This window comes from Chelonoidis abingdonii, chromosome 2 (genome assembly GCF_003597395.2).
Source record: "Chelonoidis abingdonii isolate Lonesome George chromosome 2, CheloAbing_2.0, whole genome shotgun sequence".
NCBI classification, from domain to species: domain Eukaryota; kingdom Metazoa; phylum Chordata; order Testudines; family Testudinidae; genus Chelonoidis; species Chelonoidis abingdonii.
The window spans coordinates 19718099-19741159 of NC_133770.1; the positions used below are offsets into that span (position 1 = coordinate 19718099).

Consider the following 23061-nt stretch of genomic DNA (forward strand, 5'->3'; position numbering starts at 1 on the left):
CTGAGGAGCGGTTGGGTCAGCAGGGGTATATATCAGGCACCATAGTGGCGCCACTCCAGGGGGTGACCTGCCGGCCCACCGAGTGTTGCTAGGGTAAAAGTTTCTCCGATGAACGTGCACGCGGCGCGCACACACCTAACTGGAATGGATATGAGCAACACATCTCGAAGAACAACAGTTACAAAGATGAGTAACCGTCTTATTTGTGGTGGTAATAAGAGTGTCCCATTTCAAACCGTTGACAAGAAGGTGTGAGTAGGAGTAGGGGGAAGCAAAACTTTTTGCTGTTTCTGCATAGGTTTGAGTTTTTAGAAAGTAAGCCCCCCATTCAACAAACTAGTTAAAGATGTGCTTATGATTAAGCATGTACTTAGGTCTATTACTATTCAGCAAAGCACTTAAAAACTTTACTGGGATTTTAGCATATTCAGTGGCAAAAAAATGTTAACACAGAGTTAAGGTTGCTTGGTGATCTGTCATCCCCTTTCAGAACATGAAGTTGAGCTTCTGAAAAACCAGAAATGCACAGTTAAGGTTGCCTATGTAACCTAACTCTTCCCTCTTTCAGAAGTGCCCCAGAATTCTCCGTTAACACACATACCTTTACTCTGCCCACTCTACAGTTGGTGAAATGTACAAGCTGTTCACCTTTTACAGCCCATCAACTCCCACCCACAGGATTCCATCCAGTACTATTAAAGGCGGGGGGGGGGATGGTTATTAAATCTTTGTTGCCCAGGTGTACAAAGGACTAGAACGGTCACTGGTGGGGTGCTCATGAGGGGCAACGATGTTGGCACAGTCCCTTGAGTTACCCAGGCAAGTATAAAATGGTTGCATAGAAACCCTCTCATGGGCTTTTCCTTTTGTGGTGCATGCACACTGTAATCACAGTACATCTACGCAAGTGAAGAAGCAAACACTCTCTTAAACACCATTCAGGTCCCTCAAAGACTTAGTGGGTACCATGTACTACCATGTGTAAAAACTGACCAGTTGAGACCATTTTTTAACCTGCATCACAGCAATACAATAGTTTGCTCTCTAGTGCTGTGCAAAAAAAATCCATCCAGAAACTTTTTGAAAAATAGTTCTTCTTTTTGGGGCCTATGTTTCTGGAACTCCTGGCTCAACTGACGCCACATTTGGGTCACTAACCCTACCTTGCACTCCCATGAGGCACAGCAAATTTCATGATAATCTGTTTCAGTATGCAGATTTCAGGACATTTTAAAGTGTCTTCCTGTGCATGGGAAGGATAGAGGCACAACATAGACATAGGGCTCCTCTAAAGCAGGCATGTAACGGGGCGGAATCCCCTGGAACACCTCCTGTTGGTCGTCCAGGGAATTAGTGTTTCCAGCCTCTGGATCGCCCTCTTCAGGCCAATGTCCCGCTTGCCACTGCCCCCCCCCCCCCGAGTCCTTCCTGGACTGTGGTGCCCCTTTCAGGCCAGGGTGCTGCCCCTGGCAGTACCCCCACAGATCAGGGTCTCCCCTCCCTGGGAAACCCCCACCCTCCATCCCCACCTCGCCTCAGACTATGGCTACTGCCAGTCTTGATCTAGCTCCTGTTCACTGGAGCAGACTGCAGTGTAAATGCCACTCATCACCAACAAGGGGGGTTTGGACTTGCTGCCTCTGCCTACCCTTGGGCTGCCCTCTGCAACCCCAGAACCCTTTCTGGGCTTTAACAAGGCCTGCAGCCTGGGGAGGTTTCCAGGCTGAAGCTCCCCCAGCTTCTCTAGCCATCCTCCAGCCCTTCTTCACTCTTGGTACCCTGTTCACCTCCCAGGCAGCCAGACCTTTCTTCCTCAACAAGCTAGAGAGAGTATGTCTGTCTGGTCCCGCCACTGCCCTCTTATAAGGGCCAGCTGGACCCTGATTGGGGCGTGGCCGAAGCTAAGGCTGCTTCCCCAGTCAGCCTTTCCCAGCCCTAACTGTCTCCAGGGTTGCTTTTAACCCCTCCAGGGAGAGTGGGGTGACCACCCCTCTACAAGGCATCTGCAGCATAGGAGGCTCTGAAAGGTGTGAACTGGCTTATTCATCTCAATGTGCTGTTCTCCGTTGAATGAAAACACCCCTTAGAGATTAATACAATGTGAAACAATAGCTCTGAGGCTTGTGAACTGCTCCATTCATCTGAGTAGGTTTTCCCTTCCCCCTCCAGAGTGCTTTAGAGCCACCCTGTGATATGAATAAAATATGCCTGTTCTCAGCTTCCCCACTTAAAGGGCAGGATTTTCCCAGATCCTGGCTCACATGGATTCAGAGAGTGAGTCTCAGACCCTCTCAAAAGGGCAAGCCCTCCTCCTAGCCGCCCCGAACTCAACTCATGTAATGGAGAGTGGGGGTCCAACCCCTGTAGATGGGCAATGGGATTCCCAGATACTGGCATACACAGGGGAGGCAGTCAGAGAGGCTGAGAGACCCCTAGAGGGGCAAGAGCCCCCCAGATCTGAGCATACATACAGTAGATAGAGCAATGTGGGTCTGACAGGCGCCCCCACGCCTATTCTGCTGCAGTCCTCCTGACACTTACAACACGTCTCACCGCTCCCCTCCCCCCAACTCCCACGCCTCCTTCCAAGGGCAGCTCTAGACATTTTGCCGCCCCAAGCAGGGCGGCATGCTGCAGGGGGCGCTCTGCCGGTCGCCGGGAGGGCGGTAGGCATCTCCGGTGGACCTCCCGCAGGCGTGCCTGTGGAGGGTCCGCTGGTCCTGTGGTTCGCTGGTCCCGCGGCTTTGATGGACGAGGTCCACCGGAGACGCCTGCTGCCCTCCTGGTGACCGGCAGAGCGCCTCCCGCAGCATGCCACCCCAAGCACGTGCTTGGCATGCTGGGGCCTGGAGCCGCCCCTGCCTCCATCACCTGAGCCCCAAACCTCTCTGCCCTTCTTACTCCTGGGGGAATCCTGCATCACTGCATGTGTGCAGAATTCATGTCCCCTGCAGATTTCTTTTCTTCCATGGAGAAAAATGACTTCTGATGAGGAAGCGAAGGGAATCAACATAAGCAATCACACACCCCTCCCAATCAGCATGGGTACATCGTTTTGGGCACCCAGAGCAGCTGGCAGAGAGGTAAATCACCAGGGGGGTGGGAGGTTGGGGTTGGGGCTGGAGATGCCCTCGTCTGTGGCTTGTACCCTGTACCGGGCTCAGCTGCTAGTCCCAGCTGTGCTGGGGGAGGATGGGACTTCCTCTTCCTCTGCAAGGAGTGGCCGGTGCTGACGCTGGGTCAGACCCACTCCTAGAAACCTTCCCCAGCTGCAAGAAGCTCTGTACCCCTCACCGCCGCTTACTGCGCCCGTTGCTCCTCAGCTGCAGGGGGAAGGGTCACTGTACTGAGAACTGCTGCCCTGTCCACCGAACCCCCATGTATCCAGACCCTCCCATGCCCCCCCAACCTCATCTCCCTGACCTGGATCACTCTGATGAGCCCCCCACACACACACCCAGACCCCTATGCCACCAAGCCCCACTCTCCTAGCACCCACCCTCCACTGAGCCTCCCACACCCAGACTCCCCCTGCTGAGCCCCAATCATCTTCACCTGGATCCTCCTGCAGTGTCTCATTGCCCCTTCACCCAGAACCGCCCAATGAGCCCCAGATCCCACCGAGCCACCCGCATCCAGATTGCCCCACACAGAACCCTCTCACCCCACACCTGGATCGCCGCACACTAAGCCCCTCCACACTTCAATCATGCTAGGCTAAGCCTGCCTGCCCACCCCTGGTGCACCTGGCACAGAAGAGCAGGGCCCTGGGGTGTTTCTGAGGCAGGCCCAGCCCATGCACTGTGTTAGGATTGGGTGCAGCCTCATCACTGAGTCCATGTCTCAGTGGGGAGCTGCAAGGTGATCTTCCACCTCCATGCTCCCCACTGCCATGCTGAAGCCTCCCCATTTATTTATAGACAAAAATTGAAGAATTTTAAAATATTGTACATTTTGGAGCAGAATGCCCTCAGAGTACTTTCTGTATCAAACACCTCATTTATCCCCCTCCCTTTACTGCATCGGCAAACACTACTCCCCCAGTTTTCCCACTCCTCCAGTCCCCTAATGGCCATTCTCCCACCCAGGAAACATTCACATGTCTAATTTTGTCCCCAGATACTTTCATTACATTCCCTACCAAATAAAATTGCCACCCATGGCTCACTAATTGTAGCCACCTCCAGTCACTCAATCCAAAATGCCTTTTGTCTTATGTGGGTGCTTGTGATTAACTTATCCTTAATTATGTTAATTGAAGGGTAAATTCATAGCCATCAATCTCAACAAGGTCTGTGACTCATCCAGTCATCAGTCCCACTCAGTTTTACAGTACAAGGTTGAAGGAAACTGGGATTTTGTTTTGTTTTTTGGGACAGGGAGGAAAGGAGCTGTAGCTCAGGAACCCCTCAGACCAATGACCCTAAATTTGAAACACTAACCCTACCCTGCACTCCCATCAGGCACAACAAATTTGAAGCCAATCCGAGTCACCATTCGAATTCTAGAGCACTTATAAAAGTCGAGCTTTAAAGCCCCTAAAGTGGTGGAAATGGAAATGGTCTAGCTGTTTCTCTGAACTGGCACATACACACTGTAAAGAACATTCATTTTCTTAAATACTGGTCTCAGTTTGGGTGCCCAAATATTTAGTGAGTGCCATGCACTTCTTTGAGTAAAACTTGACAGATTGAAACGATTTTGACTCAAATCACTTCCATAGTTTGCTCTCTAGCTCTGCACAAAGAAAACCCACTGAGAAACATTTTGAAAATTACAATCTTTTCAGGGCCAATGTCTCCAGAACCCCTGGCTCAAATGACCCCAAGCTTGGGTCACTAAACCTACCCTGTATGCTCCTGAGGCACACCAGATTTCAAAGCAATCTGACTAATCATGTCAATTTCAGAGGACGTACTACAAAGGTTGACTTTTAAATAAAAGTCATGAGCCAATCTTAACTATGGTGACACTGCTACACCACAATAACTCTTAAGTGCTTAGCCTAACTGGCACCTATGTGTTGTGGTTTCTTGGACACTTGAAAACAAATCATTATAAGGCTATAAAGAACAGTGTAACGTGTTGGCATAAGCATTTATTATCATAATCAGTCTGCCTTCAGGGGAGAAGAGTTCTAATCTGCTGCTTTAGCTCAAGTTTGATGCAGTCACCTACCAAAGCCTGGAGGCCAAATTCTGATTTCATTTATGCTGATATAAATCAGGAGTTAGTCCATTGACTTCAGTGGATTTATACTAGTATAACTGAGATCAGAATCTAGTTCCATGGCTACATTGCCACTAATGGTCCCTCTCCAAATATTAACAGAGCTCTTTGTATGAATGTCAAATACAATTTTGTAAAGATCTCTTTCTCCAAGATATTCATTTGTGTATGGTCATCAGATATACTGGTACCTCTGAGATAGTTTAAATTAGATGTTGGGCCTCCAAACAAAACCACACCAGCCAGTAGGCACTGCACAAAGCAGATGAAACTTGCCTGTTTGCAGAGGGGACGGGCATGTAGTGGGTTAATCTTCATCATGCATGAGAAATATAAAGGGCCAGATTCTGATATTGTTACATGGGTGGAGTAGTACTGTACTCCACAGGTGGTCCCAAACCAGTAGAGCTATCAGTGGAGTAAGATGTCCTTCAATTTTGTTTTATTATTGTCTATTTGATTCTATGTTATAGTCTAATCTATTATAGGATTTTAAACTGTGCTTATCACTGTAGTATCTGAGCACTTTCTGGTACTCCTTCAGTGTAAGAGGTATCAGAATCTTCTCCATGGTGTTCTTCGCATTATCATTCTAAAGTCTTATATCACAGCCCCATTTACACTACCAAGACAGAAGTGTCAGCAGTGAGTACACTCAAGAACATGTAGAACAGGACTTGTCTTGTAAAAAACAATTTCAAATTTGCATGTATCAAGCAATGGCTCAGTATAATGTGTTACCTTAAGACCATTGTTACTGTGATTTTTCTGTTGGACTGCTGATTGGGAAATAGCATTGTATGCAAAGAGGTGCAAGCTAAAATTCTTTAACATAGTTGTACTGTTATAACAGTTTATAGAACTGCAGCATTTTAGTATGCTAATAAATGTGTAGTGTGGGGTTAATCATGGATTAAAATAATTTATCTGATATACAATGATGCAAAATATACCATAATTAATGACTATGTATTTTATCAAAAACAACATTTCCAGATCATAGTACAAGTGGTGCTGCTAGACTCAGGGGTACATTTTCATGATGTATCTATTTTTCTGAAATGAGGGGCTTAGTGTGATTGCATTTCATTGGACCAGACAGTGAGGATCTCCTATAGAAATAGGACTTGACTACACTTGAAACATTGCATTACTGCAGTTTTGTAGCTGTAGTGCTTAGAATATTAGGGTTGGAAGGGACCTTAGGAGGCCATCTAGTCTAACCCCCCTGCTCAAACCAGGACCAATCCCCAACTAAATCCCCAAATGGCCCCCTCAAGGATTGAGTTCACAACAATGCTCAAACCACTGAGCTATCTCTCATCCCCCCACCCCTCCTGCTTCAGGGTAGACATTAGCTATGTCGACAGGAGAGGTTCTCCTATCAGCATAGGTAATGCATCTCCCTGAGAGGCAGTAGCTAGATCGATGGGGAAATTCTTCTGTTGACCATAGGTAAGGTTGCCTTAACTATGTAGCTAGGTCAATTCAATGGTATAGTGTAGACCAGGTCTTAGTCACTGAAAAGAGTTTCAGGGAGAAAGGGAGTGTTTTTCACAAGGATCTACAAACAGAGAAGTCAGTATAAATAAACCTTACATACACTCAATTGATTCACTTAGATATATGCAGTCAGTGGCACTTCCTGGTGTGCTGGGGGATCTTCTTAGTGTGGGGTTCTCCTCAAGGCAATTGGAAGAGCTAGTAGTAAAAATGCAAATTATTTTCCACAGGAATTTTGAGAAATTATTTATTTTTTACAACTAAAAACCAAAATGGATCAAAGAAAAGGTTTAGTTTCCGAATACTTTTTTTGTTAAAAACTTTCAGGTTTTGGTTAAAAAAAATTGGCTCTCAAAACTTGAAGACTAAATATTTTTACCAAAACCAGAACAGTGTTACCCCCTCCCCCAAAAAAAAGGAGGGAAGGCGGCATAGAAAATGTTGGTGTCAGTTTTTTGTTGAAAAGCCAGAAAATTTGGACTAAAATAAAAATATTTTGTTGTTGCAAAGCAAGCTCATCACAAAAAAAAAATGTTTTGATGAAAAACTTTAAACTGGCTGTAGCAAGTAGCCGGATCCATCAGTTGGTTATCCTGGGAGCAGGGCAATGGTCCCATCTCCTGTCTACCCCATAAGTGTGCCTCAGTGGTGCATTACGAGAGCAGACATTTGAGTGTGGAGACTGCGATTGCATCTGGCCCTTGCACAGGTCATCAACAAATATGCTACTAAGAAAGGAGCCTAGTCACTAGGATCTGAGTTAGGAACTGACTGCACATGCTTTGAGATCACAAAATGGAAGGTTGTGTGTCATTTTGCCAAGCAATGTTTCACCGTTTTTTGTGATGGCTGATATCCCTATTATTATGTGCATGCACAATTTGGACTTTTGATTCCTAGCTGCAAACCATACATGTAGTTATGGGAATGTAAATATCTCATGATGAAACAGTGAGATGATCTGTGCTATGAGAAGCTATATGATCCTCTTCAAAGGGCTCCAAATATCTCCTGAAAGAGTTCTAAGCCTTACAGGAGAATTTCCTGTGAGAACAAATGAAATTCGTTATTATTGTTGTTTATTACTATTCCATCTGTATTACAATAAAGAATCGAGGGCCCATTGTGCTGGGTGCTGTGCAGATAACAATAAAAAGATGATCCCTCCTCTTGTGAGCTGACAATCTAGGTGTAACGATGCTGGTTCTGGTGGGAACCAACTGAAAGTATCAATTCAGGACAAATTGCTTAAAGCAGGGCAGTTACAGCCCAAGGCTGGGGTTTCTATGCACACCAAGGCAAACCAACCAGCCAGACACAGAGGACTTTGGGCTAACCACAGGTCACACAAGCAATTCCCTTAGACACTCCAGTTTCCCAGTATCACCACCATTGCCACTCGTTATGGGGACAAATGGTTGTGAAAACCAATACTCCAGTAAAAGAAAAAAGGTTTTCCTGATCCCAAAGGACCAAGCCCCTGACCCAGGTCAATATACAAATCAGATCTTACCCACAAATCACACTGTTGCCAATCCTTTAAAATCTAAAATCTAAAGGTTTAGTCATAAAAGGAAAAAGATACAGATGAGAACTAGAATTGGTTAAATGGAATCAATTACCTACAGTAATGGCAAAGTTCTTGGTTCAGTCTTGTAGCAGCGATATAATAAACTGCAGGTTCAAATCAAGTATCTGGAGTACATCCACAGCTGGGATGGGTCATCAGTCCTTCGTGTAGAGCTTCCTTTTGTAGCAAAATCCCTCTGGAGGTAAGAAGCAGGATTGAAGACCAGATGGAGATGAGGCATCAGCCTTTTATAGTCTTTTACAGGTGTAATAACACTTCTTTGTTCTTACTGTGGAAAATTACAGCAAAATGGAGTTTGGAATCACATGGCAAGTCCTGCATACTTTGCTGAGTCACAACATATCTGCCTTCTCTCAGTGGGTTCAGTTGTAGCTGATGGTTCTTAAGGCCATCAAGCAGGCTAGGCAGAGCTGACACCAACTTGTCTGGAGTGTCACCCAGAAGCATAGCACAAGTTTGAAATACAGACAGTATAGAGCAATATTCATAACTTCAATACAAAAAATGATACACACATATAGACAGCATAATCATGACAGCAAACCATAACCTCTCCCATAGACCCTTACATGACAACTTTATACAGTGTTAGCTGCAAATACATAACAGTGGTTGCAACAGTGATCTATGACAGTTGTCCATAACATCACAGTAGGATTGTGAAAAGATGGACTAGTGGGATAGACAAAGCAGGGGGACTCAATAATGCAAGTGGAGAAATGAGGAATCTTGAACACTAAACAGGAGTTCAGTTTCCACTGCCTAGTGTTAAGTAATAAGAAGTATGATCCAGTGCTTAGCATGGGATTTTGAAGACGAGGGCAATTCCATGTCAACTACAAACTTCGTTGTGATTGGTGTGATGTCTTGTCTCTTGTATCTCAGTCCCCCAACTGTAAAATGGGGAAATAGCATTTCCCTACCTCACAGGGAGTGCTCAGATACTGTGGAAATGGAGGCCACATAAGTACTTAGCTAGATTGCCAGTGGTCGTGTTCTGTAGGCAATGTAGCAGAGGTAATGATAAGGAGAATTTGATGTTCCCTCCATCTTTATTTTGTGGAAGGGAGATAATATTGGACCTGAACTAATACGTGAGTGTTCTAAGATAAGAGCTTTAGTTTTACATCCAGCCAGCTTGTGTGACATCAAAATTATCATAGAATCGTAGAATATCAGGGTTGGAAGGAACCTCAGGAGGTCATCTAGTCCAGCCCCCTGCTCAAAGCAGAACAATCCCCACTAAATCATCCCAAGCCTGGCCTAAAACTCTAAGGAAGGAGATTCCATCACCTTCTAGGTTACCCATTCCAGTGTTTCACCACCCTCCTAGTGAAAGTTTTTTCCTAATATCCAACTTAAACCTCCGCCACTGCAGCTTGAGACATTACTCCTTGATCTGTCATCTGCTGCCACTGAGAACAGTCTAGATCTATCCTCTTTGGAACCGCCTTTCAGGTAGTTGAAAGCAACTACCAATCCCCCTTATTTCTCTTCTGCAGACTAAACAATCCAGTTCCCTCAGCTCTCCTTCATAAGTCATGTGCTCCAGCCCCCTAATCATTTTGTTGCCCTCTGCTTGACTCTACAATTTTTCACTTTCTTCTTTAGTGTGGGGCCCCAACTGGACACAGTACTCCAGATGGCCTCATAAATGCTGAATAGAGGGGAATGATCATGTCCTTCGATCTGCTGGCCATGCCCCTACTTATACAGCCCAAATGCTGTTAGCCTTCTTTGGCAACAAGGCCACACTGTTGACTCATACCAGTTCTCGTCCACTATAACCCCTAGTCTTTTTCTGCAGAACTGCTCCTGGCCACTCAAACTCTAGTCTGTAGCAATGCATGGGTTCTTCCATCCTAAGTGCAGGACTCTCACTTGTCCTTGTTGAACCTCATCAGATTCTTTTGGCCCAATCCTGTGATTTGTTAGGTTCCTCTTGTATCCTATCCTACCCTCCAGCATATCTAACCACTCCTCCCAGTTTAGTGTCATCTGCAAACTTGCGAGGGTGCAATCCACATCATCCTCCAGATCACTTAATGAAATATTGAACAAAACCGCCCTAGGACTGACCTTGGGCACTCCACTTATACTGGCTGCCAACTAGAAGATGGAGCCATTCATATCACTCCCACTGAGCCTGATGATCTAGCCAGCTTTCTATCCACCTTATAGTCCATTCATCTAGCCATACTTCTTTCTTTAACTTGCTGGCAAGAATACTGGGAGACCGTATCAAAAGTTTTGCTAAAGTCAAGGATAACACTCCACTGCTTTCCCCTCATCCACAGAGCCATTATTTCCTCATAGAAGCCAATTAGTTAGTTCAGGCATGACTTGCCCTTGGTGAATCCATGCTGACTGTTCCTGATCACTTTCCTCTCCTCTGAGTGCTTCAGAATTGATTCCTTGAGGACCTGCTCCATGATTTTTCCAGGGACTGAGGTGAGGCTGACTGGCCTTCCCTGGATCCTTCTCCTTCTCTTTTTTAAAGATGGGCACTACATTATTTACTTCAGATTCTCAATGGGATTTACGGAAAAATGCTCCAAACAACAATTTGTCCTAACTGAATAGTTACTCTTGCTTGTTTTATATTTTTATTTATGTTTATTTGTTGCCAAACCTGCTGCTGACTGTTATTTTTTAACACAATTTATTTTTGCATGACTGTTTTCCCCCACATAGGGAATGTGCTACTGCTGATATTGAGTAAAATCACAATTTATTTCAGCCACTGAATTTCCAGGACGCTATTACCTTGCCCAAAGGTGCCCTGTCTTCTAGCATTGTGCATGCAGCTGAACTCGGTTGTTTTTCCCCAGCCAAATTCATGCTCTAAATATTGCTGAAAGCTACAAAATTAATTTCCAGCTTGTTATTTTGCTAGACAAACAGATCTTTGTTGCTTTCGCCCTTTCTCTGCACTTCGTATGGGAATCGTTGCCAGAATACAGAGTATTCTCTAGTGACACAGCACATTAATCCCAATGAGATCAACAACTCCTTATACATATTTTATAGCAAACAAATGAACTAATAAAAATTTTATAGACTACACACTGTGAAAAGTCATTGTATTATAATTTAAGGGTCCTTTGGCCCATACACTCCTCCACTATATTATTATATCTCTACATTTGTCAGTTCAGCAAGAGTCTCACCCTTTAGATTAATCCCTCTGTGACTGAAGATGGAGACTTGTGATTGCTGCCACTAACTGGCTAAGAATTTGCACCTCCTATTATGGGTATTTGTTTACACATCTCGTCCATTCCACCCCAGCCTGCTTGTTTGTATCAGCCAGCTGCTGCACCTTGTTTTCTATAAGCTCTTTGGGGCAGGGGCTGTCCTTTATTATATGTTTGAACAGCACCTTGCACAATGGGACCCAAACTGGTTGTGCTCCCGAAGAGCTACCATAATGTAAACGTTTAGTGACAAGAAGATGGTGACAGAGGTTGTGGGCCAAGTTCTGATCTAAACTGATGCAGCTCCATTGACTTCTTTATACAAATCTTTGCTGTGCTAAACACCTACAGTCTGATTTTCCACTCCGTAAAACTAGTTTATTTTCAGCGTGGCTCCGCTACTAAGCCACATAGTGTCATACTGGTTGTAGAGGTCTATTTGAATGGGGGATTCATTTGTTCCTTAGCTGGGTCAGACCTCTTGGGCCAGTCACCAGAATCTATAAGCCATCTCTTTCTATTCCTCCCCAGACCCTAACAGACATTTTAACTAATATGCATATTTAAAGGCAAGTAGTTCTATATGAGAGTGGAAACAGTCCATGTAATTTGTTTGTTTGGTCACGTATGCTTGGCTATGTAGCCCAATGCACTTTCCACCTATTCTTGGGAGGTCCTGAATAACATGTGTGATGCTGTGTTGGTTGATCTGACCCCTCTATTTTCACAGCTGGCAAGCAGAGTGGGAAGTTGCAGGTACATGCATAGACCTAAAAATGCCATTTTCAGGTGTTCATATGAATGCATGACTAGTCCTGGAAAGATCAAGACAGAAATGTTCTAACAACAATAGACTTTTCCTTTCCTGTCCATTCCTAGTACGATCCACAAACCACAATGATCTGCTGAGCTGCAAAATGCTGTGGCATTAGTATCTCTTTCACGTGCTTTAGTGATGTAAATGATCACTGCAGCAATGATACCTGAGTGCATTTACATGTTTTCAGGGACTATTACATAACCATGGTGAAATGGGCAACGAGCACCAAAGTGGCAGTAAATTGGCTGAACAGGGCACAGAACGTTTCTATCCTGACGCTGTGTGATGCTACCACTGGAGTCTGCACAAAGGTAGGAAAGACACTTAAAAGAAGATTGTTTGACCTTCCACGTTTGTAATCCCTGGGGGAGAATATCCTTCAGTTCTTTTATCTGACAGTGGGTCACCTGACACACAGTACTTTATGTATAGATAGAATATAACAGACGTATACAATATTTACTGTATAAGGGGTCTGGGCTGATTGTGGCCCCCTACAGAAAAGCTAGGCACAATCCAGTCCTATCTGTACAATATATATGTGTATGTGTATTTACATATAGGGAGAGAGAATGTAGGTGCATTCTCTGTCACGCACTCGCTCACTCACATACCCCTACTGTTTTCAATTTGGGTGTCCTTTTTAACATCTGAGCTCAATAGAAATATACGTGGGTTTGTCTATACACAGTTTTGTACCAATTTAATTAAATTGCTGCAATTCCCTAATGTGGGCACTTTTATACAGACATAAAGACGTTTATATCACTATAGTTTGTTTCAGTACCAACATATAAATAACTTCGAATTGGTATAACTACATCCACGCTATGGGGATGCACCCATTTAACTAGTTCAGTTTTTTAACTACTATAGTTAAAGTCAGTGCAAATGCTATGTGTAGGCAAGGCCCCACACGAAGTTTCTGGGACCAGTGTAACAACAACTAAATTGCTATCTTTCTTTAGGGAGTAATGTATCTGTTGAATTCCATTTTTTTGGCAGTAGGATAACATGCCTTCCCATATGCTCACTTGCTTGTTTATCAGAGAGCAACAATAGAGGATAAGAAGAGCAGCCCAAGATTACATTCTGAAAGAAGCAAGCTTGAACAGTTTCTTGCTGCTTGTTCACCCCTGTTCAAATTCAGTCAAACTGCTTTCTGCGCTGATGAACAAAATGTAACCCGTGCAAACTCTTTAATTGTGTCATTTCTTTTTAGAAACATGAAGATGAAAGTGAAGCCTGGCTACACAGACAGGTAACAGTGATCTTCTTTTCGTGATTATATTTTCCAATGTTTTTCCTGCAAGAAATTTTCTTAACAGAATATACAAGCTCTTCTTGTTGAAGTAAGGGGCATCTTCACCTAAGTATCTGAGACGCCTTCTTACATAGCAGACCACAGTGGCTGGAAACATAATTCCAGCATATCTTGAACTTGGATTTAAACAACCTGAAAAACAAGTGTTGGGTGAAATTCCAGAGAGCCAGCACATGGTCTGTCCCCTACTGAATTCCCTGATTAAGCCTTATTTTGGGACTTACATTGGATTTAAGTGGTGTGGCCACTCTACACAGGGTGAATTCTGCCTATTGCACTTAAATGATCAAAGGTCCAATTTTCAGAAAGGATCTAAGTGACTTAGGAGTCTGAGGGTACGTCTACACCATGAAATTAAGTCAATTTAATAGAAGTCAATTCTTTAAAAATTGATTTGATACAGTTAATTGTGTGTGTCCCCATTAAGCCCATTAAGTTGGCGGTGTGCATACTGACTCGGTTACATCTCAGCAAAACCAATATTCCCATCGTTATTACTGCTTGCTGTGTGCTCCACAATATCTGTGAGAGTAAGGGGGATATGTTTATGCCGGGGTGGGAGGTTAAGGCAAATCGCGCAGCCAGACACCAGGGTGATTAGAAGAGCACAGCAGCTCTCCACTTCATGTTATTTCTTGGTTAATTTCCAAGTTGTGTTTTAAAATCAAAGTGACTTAGTGCCTAAGTTACTTTTGAAAATGGTACTTAGGCTCATAAGTCTACACTACGCACCACTTTTGGCCAGGGCCAGCTTTAGGCCAAATCCCCCGATTCCCCTGAATTGGGCCCCGCGCCTAAGAGGGCCCCGCTCCCTAAAGAAGAGCACCTAATTTAGGCACCTTTTTAATTTTTACTCACCCAGCGGCGTTCCGGGTCTTCAGCGGCAGGTCCTTTACTTGCTCTGGGTCTTTGGCAGCATTTTGGTAGCGGGTCCTTCAGTGCTGTGGAAGACCCGGAGCGAAGACCCGGAGCGCTGCCGGGTGAGTCATCCCTGCCGGGGCCCCATCGAAAGTATTTGAATCGGGCCCCGCACTTCCTAAAGCCGGCTCTGTGCAGCATGTGTAGCTGCAGCCACACTGTGGTGTGTAGTGCACAAGTCAGTGAAAGGCTCTGGCTGGGGGGAGGCAGCAGGGAAAGGCTGTGCCTTCCTCTATTGTTTCCGTGCTGCCGAAGTCTTTACCCACTGCCGGAGTCTGTACCCTGGCAGGGAAAGGCTCCAGCAATGGAGAGATGATGGAGTCTTTCCCCGCTGTCAGAGTGTTTACCTTCAGCAGGCGTCTGTTCCTCCAGCAGGAAATAATAAATATTATATGAACCTTATAGTGTTCTGTAGATAGCCCTTACTTAACTCCAACGAGACACCCATTTCCAGGAAGCAAAGGGCAACAATCAAAGGGAGTAATTCATTCCGTAGAGAAAGCAATGGGAAAAGCAGGTACCTCTGAAGGCTGGTTTTCCATGAGTTTCAGTGGTGGTTTATTTACTTATTTCTTGTAAGTATAACTTTGTTTTAAATTTAACTTTTTTAAATAGGCAAGTGGAATCCAGGGTGAAATCCTGACCATATTGACTTCAATGGGACCAGGATTTCAAGCCAAGAGTTTTACATAGAGATAGAGAACTGACAACACCTCGTACTTTGGCTGAGCACAGGTTCACCCCTGATTTTGTTCCTCTGGGTTTGTACTCTTCACACTAGTCCTCCTATTTCCATAGCTCCCTCAGCTCAGCCTTGTCCTATAATGAAGAATGTTGTTGTGTGTTACAGTGAGATATTGAAAACCTCATTCAACCTCCCTGGTTCCCATCACCATGGCACGATGGCCCCAGGAATGGTTCTCTCACAGGTAGTTAATATGTAGCATCAGTTAAATTTTTGAATAAAGCCAGTACTCTGGGAACCTTACAAACGAGTCTGGCTTTTTAACCCTTTACACTCAACTTTCAGTGAGGATTTTGCATTTAGAACCGATGAAGTATAAAAAATGCCTGGCTACCTTGGACTTCATTTCTGCCTCACTGCTATCACCTTCAAGTTGCTAGTGACCATGGTGCACAGCAGGGATAGAAGTCAGAGCCTCATGATTCAAAACTTCAAAAAGCATAGGACCCGCCTGCCTGAGCTAAAGGGGAATCCCTGTCTGGTGTGAGCAGCATGGGGCTAATGGCACTTAGTTGAGCAGTTCTGAATCCATCTTGTAGAGAGCAGGGATACACATAGACACACACATGCTAGCCAGTTAATCAGAGTATTTATGTTGTGTTCTAATATTGTTGGGGGTGGACCCTCTGGCCTCAGAGATGGGGATGGTTCTCACTGATATCAAACCACAATACAGACATTTCAGCAAATTCCCCAAATCCACAATCTCACGGAAAGGTGAATGCAAAGGGTTGAAAAGCCACACTCATCTGTGAGAGTCCCATACCATAGGTGCTACTGAAAGCTGCCATTCTTGGCATGAAAGTAATTCATGGGGCCATCGTGCTGGGAATTAGTGAGATACTGTATATACCCAACAAAAATGAACATCTCACTGAAGCCCACATGGTGAAATTATTTATTGTGGGACTCCGGAGTGAGCTGATTCAAGCAGACAAATGGCAGGACTGTCCTGAAAAGTGTAAAGGGAGCAGGGAGGGCATCATAGGAGTTACAGGAGATAGACAGGGTAGTTCAGATTATCTGTTTCTGTGTGAAACTCCTAGGCCCTTTGTCTGTAAAATGAACAAGAGCAAATTCATTCAAAACAAAACTATATGTACCAATAAATAAATACACATTGACCCTTACTTAAACCAGCGTTCAAAGCTCCCCACTTTTCTCCACTGATCTCTATGCAGAATTATTATAATTAGTTAGTATGGTAGCACCTAGAGGCCACAGCTAAGACTGGAGCCCCATTGTGCGAGGCACTGTGCACAGAAATAGTAGGAAATAGTCCTTGCACCGAAGGGTTTGCGGTCTAAAGAGACAAAGGGTGGGAGGGAAAGACAGAGGTGAAGTATCTTACCTGAGGTCACACAACACGTCAGTGGCAAACCAAGGAATGGAACTGCACTCTCCCAAGTCCTGTTCTCTGGTTCACCCTGCCTCTTAATGAATGAGTGAATTCCTCCTCCCCCGAGTTAGCCTTGCTCCCTGAAAATTGTTGCATCCAGAGTTAATTTTACTTTTTATTTTCATCTGCTCCATGCTAATTTTTCTTTCAATGCCAATTTTAGTATCTCCTTCCAGTTCATTTTTTCTCTTTATATTAAGAAGATGAAAATATTGCACACATCAGCTTTAACTCAGGCCAGGTTTTTTTTCAAGATCCTTAGTGCTGCTCTATACAATAAGAAGATTATATCCCAAAAATCTCTGTCCCAGTGGCCTCTTTTTGTGTGCATCCATACTGAGTCTCTGTAACACAACTACAGGTTCTTAAAAAAAACCTGACTATATTCAGGAAGTTTTTCTACCAGCAGGTACAACAAACAGACCATTCATAACCTCACAGGAGTACTGATGAAGGCCAGTAATCATTTATCTGATGTATGACTTTTCTGTGTACCTAGAAATAGATTCAAGTAATCTGTTAAACCAATCTGTACAAGTCTGCTTCCACTGCCAAGAGAAATGCTGCTACATTAGTACAAATTTGTACAACTCGTACAAATTCTGTACCTCTGTTGACTACAGTCCAAGTGTGCCAGTTTACACCAGCATAGAATTTGGCCCATCGTATGATAGTAGTGTGCAAGTGGGTTTTTTTATCTTCTTATCATGCCTCTGGAAATAGTCATATAGATTTTCATACTTAAAGTTCTAGAAACGATAAGAAACAGGTGAGACTTATTTCATGAAATTTTGCCAAGAGATGGTCATACTTTACAATGTTCTAGACTGATAAGGAAGGAAAAATAAAAGGAAACCTGGCAGGTTAGGCCCAAAATGTAGACTCGGTAAATATAACACTAATAGAAAGTGAAATAATGAATGACTAGGAGTGAAGTAAAATAAAGCAAGAATGCTATGGCAGCATTAAAAAAAGTAAAATGGATTCATTTGTTGTTAATGCAAATAATTGATCTATAACAAAACCTAGTATGATCAAGTTGTTGTTATTGATCTTGGTTGGTTCTGCTTGGTTTTTTGACATATGTTAAGAATGAGACCAGAATATCTGCCATGGCAGACGTGTCCATTGGATGGCTGGTGGAGCACACAAGGGGCCGACTGAAAGAATTACTCCATTGAACAATACTCAGAGAGGGGGAAACTTATGGGACTTAACAGCATCCTGAATATGCAAAGAGTGCCCCAGGATAGACAGGGATGGTGGAGCCTTGTTTGTACTCTAAGCAACATCTAATGGCATGGGAAGGAAGTCTTCAGATTCTTCCTAAGTTCATTCGATATGCACTTTTAACAAATTAAATTTTGTACTTTAGTACCCAGCCTTTCTATCAGTAAGACCTAGAACAAAGGAGGTGCAACCAGTCGAATGCCATGATATATTGAGCTAATGATTTTTGCCATCCTTGGGTACCATATATATCAAAGTCTTCTGCGTTCCCTTGTAGTCTACTACACAACTATCTTCCCCCAGTAGAAAGGTCCGAGCCACCCATGGATTCCTACAGCAGAAAAGAAAACAAAGCAGTCTTCAGTAACAAACTAGTTGCTGCCTGCAGTGTTTGATTTCCATACATAGCACCTTGTCTCTCTCTGACTGAAAGTTATAATAATGGGATGAAAATCAATCACCAGGTTCACCTAGGAGCCTTTAAGCAAAGACAGGTTTAAAAGACCTTCTTTCTTTTTATTCTTTCTCTCCCTTCTCCCCCCCACTTGTAAATAATTTTGTGAATTAATCACCTGTGAGAAGGTAGGAAACAGGGGCGGCTCCAGGCACCAGCACGCCAAGCGCGTGCCTGGGGCAGCAAGCCATGGGGAGCACTCTGCCGGTCATCACGAGGGCGGTAGGCAGGCTGCCTTCGGTGGCATGCCTGCGGAGGGTCTGCTGGTCCCGCGGCTTCGGCGGACCTCCTTCAGGCATGCTGCCGAATCCGCAGGACCAGGGACCTCCCGCAGGCATGCCGCCGAAGGCAGCCTGCCTGTCGTGCTTGGGGCAGCAAAACACCTAGAGCCACCACTGGCAGGGAAGGAGACAGGACTTAGACTCTCGAGGACAGGTTGGTGATGTTTCTTTAAGGAAATGTATGTGTAATGATACACAGCCCAATGCAGTTTTTCCAGCTGAGTAAATAAGATTTGCTAGGCACCCGCTGCTAAGTCTGTGTTTATTAAAGTGCTTCATTCCAGTTGCCCCCAAACAAACTTCTCTGTAGGCATGTAGGTTTTTCTGTGCTTCACAAATGGGTATTGCCTTTGAAGCCAAGAGTGCTTCCTTACTGTCTGTATCTCTTTAATTCCACAAGAGGCTAGCTGAAAGATAACTGCTTCTCAGGGGATACAAAAAAAACAGGTTTCAGAATTTCAGGGCTCATTTTTCTCTGTTTTGAGAGGGCTGTTTATTTGTTTTAAGTGGTTGTTAGAAGTCCTCCATTTTTTGCAGTGTTGAACAGTTTTAAAAAACACCAAAAAGCTGTAACTAGTGATGATTAAACTCATTCAATTGACGTTTACAGAATGAAGAACCAATATTTTCCAAAGACGGACGGAAGTTTTTCTTCATCCGAGCCATTCCTCAGGGGGGGCGAGGAAAGTTCTACCATATTGCCATGTCATCGTCACAGGTGAAACAACCTTTATTATTCTTTGTCAGTGCTAACTGGAATGTGCCATGAACATAATACCTGTGTTGAGACCCAAGATTAACAGGTGTGTTGTGAGCAAGACACGAGAAGTCATTCTTCTGCTCTACTCTGCGCTAGTCAGGCCTCAGTTGGAGTATTGTGTCCAGTTCTGGGCACTGCATTTCAAGAAAGATGTGGAGAAATTGGAGAGGGTCCAGAGAAGAGCAACAAGAATGATTAAAGGTCTAGAGAACATGACCTACGAAGGAAGGCTGAAATAATTGTGTTTGTTTAGTTTGGAAAAGAGAAGACTGAGAGGGGACATGATAGCAGTTTTCAGGTATCTAAAAGAGTGTCATAAGGAGGTGGGAGAAAACTTGTTCATCTTAGCCTCTAAGGATAAAACAAGACGCAATGGGCTTAAACTGCAGCAAGAGAGGTTTAGGTTGGACATTAGGAAAAAGTTCCTGTCAGGGTGGTTAAACATTGGAATAAACTGCCTAGAGAGGTTGTGGAATCTCCATCTCTGGAGATATTTAAGAGTAGGTTAGATAAATGTCTATCAGGGATGGTCTAGATAGTATTTGGTCCAGCCATGAGGGCAGGAGACTGGACTCGATGACCTCTCGAGGTCCCTTCTAGTCCTAGAGTCTGTGAATCTATGAATCTATATGGCAAGGTGTCTATGGAGAATTTGAATCCCTCTGACCATAAGGATGAGTACCTTAAATGAGCTAAATGCTAGTAGCATTTCAGGCATGCATAGGATGAACAACAGTTTCAAATGATGCAGTTTGCTTAGATTTATAATTAAAAGGTCTTCACATTTCAAGCAGAATTCAAAGAATGTCACTTTTAGGGTTTTTTTTAAACCAGCTTCTCCTCCATTATTCCTAAATAAGTGGCTCTCTGCACAATCACCCGAGGTTATTATCCAGAACCCATGGACAGAAGAGGATCACAGGAATAGACTTCCATCTGTATTCTTTATGCTGGGCCCAATTAATCCCATTAACATCAATGGAGTTGTGCCAGAGATGAATCTTGTTCAGTATATTTAAGCATGTCTGCACATTCATAGCAGTACTTTGGGGAGAATCACAAATTAGTGATTACTTTTAACAAGTCATGGAGGAGTCACGAGGGCTTCATGTTTTGAGAAATAAAAATAAAGTTTTTTTAGTCTTGTTCAAGTATCGTCTTTTCAGAAAAAAAGAAAACATACTTTTTTTTTTTTTTGGCAGCCCAATAGCAGCAGTGATAACTTACAGTCCATTACATCTGGTGATTGGGATGTGACAAAGATTTTGGCATATGATGAAAAGAGACATAAAATGTAAGTAAAGAAGTCGGTGTAAGTGGCAAACCAAGCAGACTTTCATCTTTTAGGTCTAGTTCTAGAGTTAGCTAGTCTACAGGAGCCATCTTGAAAGCAGTTTGTGCGCATGAACAGCTAGATGTACAGGCAGCAGGAGAGGGCTGGCTATGTCTGTTCGTGGCTTAATCTCTAGTTTACAATCTAGTGTTTCAATGAAGTCTTGCCTTGGTTTGTTCCCTCCCCTACCACTGACTTTGTGTGTTTAATAATCAATCTCATTTTGATATTTGACACACAGAAAGAAGCCTGGTTTACATTTATATACGTGTGTGTGTTGCTTTGTTTCTTCATCAACAACTTTTGATTCAAAATTTGAAGAGAGAGTTCTGTGTTCATTGGATGGCTTTGCTCTTTTTAGTTCTCCTAGTCTTGGAAAGAATTCTGTTTGATACACACAAAAACTATTGTAATGAACAAACATTTCTGCTTGGTGAACTGCCATCATGTTTTTACAATTTCCCTCATTTTTACCTTGATCCTTTGTTAGTGATGTTCCAGTTCTTGGTGTGCTTGGCATTGTGCTAAATCTCAGCAAAATACCATAGAAGAGAGCACTCTGAAGGGGTTTCCAGTTCACATCATATGGAGTTGCTCTTTCAGGCAAAGTTTCAATGAGATGCAAACTGCTGAATTCTAGACTTCTTAAATTTAAAATGATCTATTGTCTCCAATACTATCCCACATTGGCACTAAATAGCTGAGTCAAAAGGCATTTGCCCATCCTAAACACTGAATGATAATTAAGGACCCAATTCTGGAAGGAGCTAAAAATGCCTGCAGTTCCTGTTGACTTCAGTGTGAGCTAAGGGCTAAGCTGGCATAATTACTCACATTGCAATTTTAACGACATGTGATATTTGTGATTTGACTGCACAATATGAGAAATCTACATATTCAGGTGAGCCCAGTTTATAGGAAATAGACCTGCTGGATTAGATACTCCAGCCATTATGTTATTCAGTCCTCCCTCACCTCCACTAAGACAATATCTGCTCCTGTGGGTCATCACCATCTTTGTAAAACTCATGACCTTTGGTCCCCATGGAGATGTCAACCTGGACTTTGCACTCCGAATTGAAGTTGGCCACCTCTTGCATATCCAGCTAATTCAAGGACCTGAAACAGTAAAGGGTGACCTCAGAAAGCTGGTGCTTTCACTACTTATCAGACAGAAATGGAGCTGGCTACAGTGTCACTGTGATGCTTAGACAGTGACATTCTTCCCAAGGTCAGGCCATATCTTCCCTAACAGTTGGAATCCCCTCTTCAAGCAGAGGCTCTCAATGGTTTTTCAGGTGCCTGAAGCCATAGAATCAAAAATGATCAAATGTTATGGGAAGAGGGGTGGGTTGCTTTGTTAAAACCTCTAGTTAAAAAAAAAAGTATTTAAAGGTACTGTGCATGGTAAAGCTTTATACCTTGTTGGGGTAACTTTTCTGTGGTGAAAAAAGAGGTCAAGTTTTCTTGCTTCATATCACTTAAGAACGCTTTTATTTTGCATAGTGTGTATTCCCCACATATTACACAAGATATTATTATTTAAACACATTGACTTAATGCCATACTTCTTTAAAAACAATTACAATATTATGTATATTGTATCCAGTTAACAAAACTTCGTTAATGAGTCCTTGGTTTTGCTTATTCAATGGATGCAGTACTTTTGCTGCTATCTTCTGTTGAAATTCTTGGTCATGTTCCCATAACTGGTTTCTGAGTGACACATTGGTTTTAAACACTCCACTTCCTGTGGCAATCCTATTCAGTTTCTTTTGGTGTAGTTGCCCTCCCATTCTAAAGTATACATTTCTGTTTAGAAACTTTTTTCAACAGTTTTTAACTATATATCACTAAATTTTAGTAGGCACAATTCTTTAGGTAGACCTGCAGACCTGTAAAATTTAATAACACTGATACATACATAAAATGAACATTTTTGTTCAATATTTTCTTAATAGGTCTTAACCCTAAACCCTTTGGACCTGTTTTTAGTCTAAGACATTTTAATCTCTCTTTTTTTTTTTACTTACAAAACTCCACCATATAGTTTTTGTTTTACTCTCTTAGTCAATTTTATTGTACATCACAGATAAACAGAACTTTTGAAAAGGATTTCAATGGTTGGAGGTTTTGTCATGTTTTTGAATGGCCACTGCACCATTCAAAGTAGCTCTGTTATTCATAATTAATAACTTGTTAAAAGAAAAGAGAATTTGGATTACACTTTCAAATAGGTTTTTGGTGGTTGGGCTTCACTACAGTAACTCCTCATTT

The 23061-nt window shown here is 43.2% G+C and overlaps 1 protein-coding gene across 5 annotated transcripts in view; it reads left to right on the top strand.

Moving 5' to 3' along the window:
* The window catches only part of DPP6 (dipeptidyl peptidase like 6), a 799862-nt gene that overhangs the window by 713568 nt on the left and 63233 nt on the right, over window positions 1-23061 (top strand). For all 5 annotated transcript variants that reach the window (XM_032775624.2, XM_032775623.2, XM_032775621.2 and 2 more), the window contains 4 exons: window positions 12528-12651; window positions 13563-13601; window positions 19302-19409; window positions 20654-20745. In XM_032775624.2, coding sequence (XP_032631515.1) covers window positions 12528-12651; window positions 13563-13601; window positions 19302-19409; window positions 20654-20745 — 363 coding nt within the window. The remainder of the gene's footprint in view (window positions 1-12527; window positions 12652-13562; window positions 13602-19301; window positions 19410-20653; window positions 20746-23061) is intronic.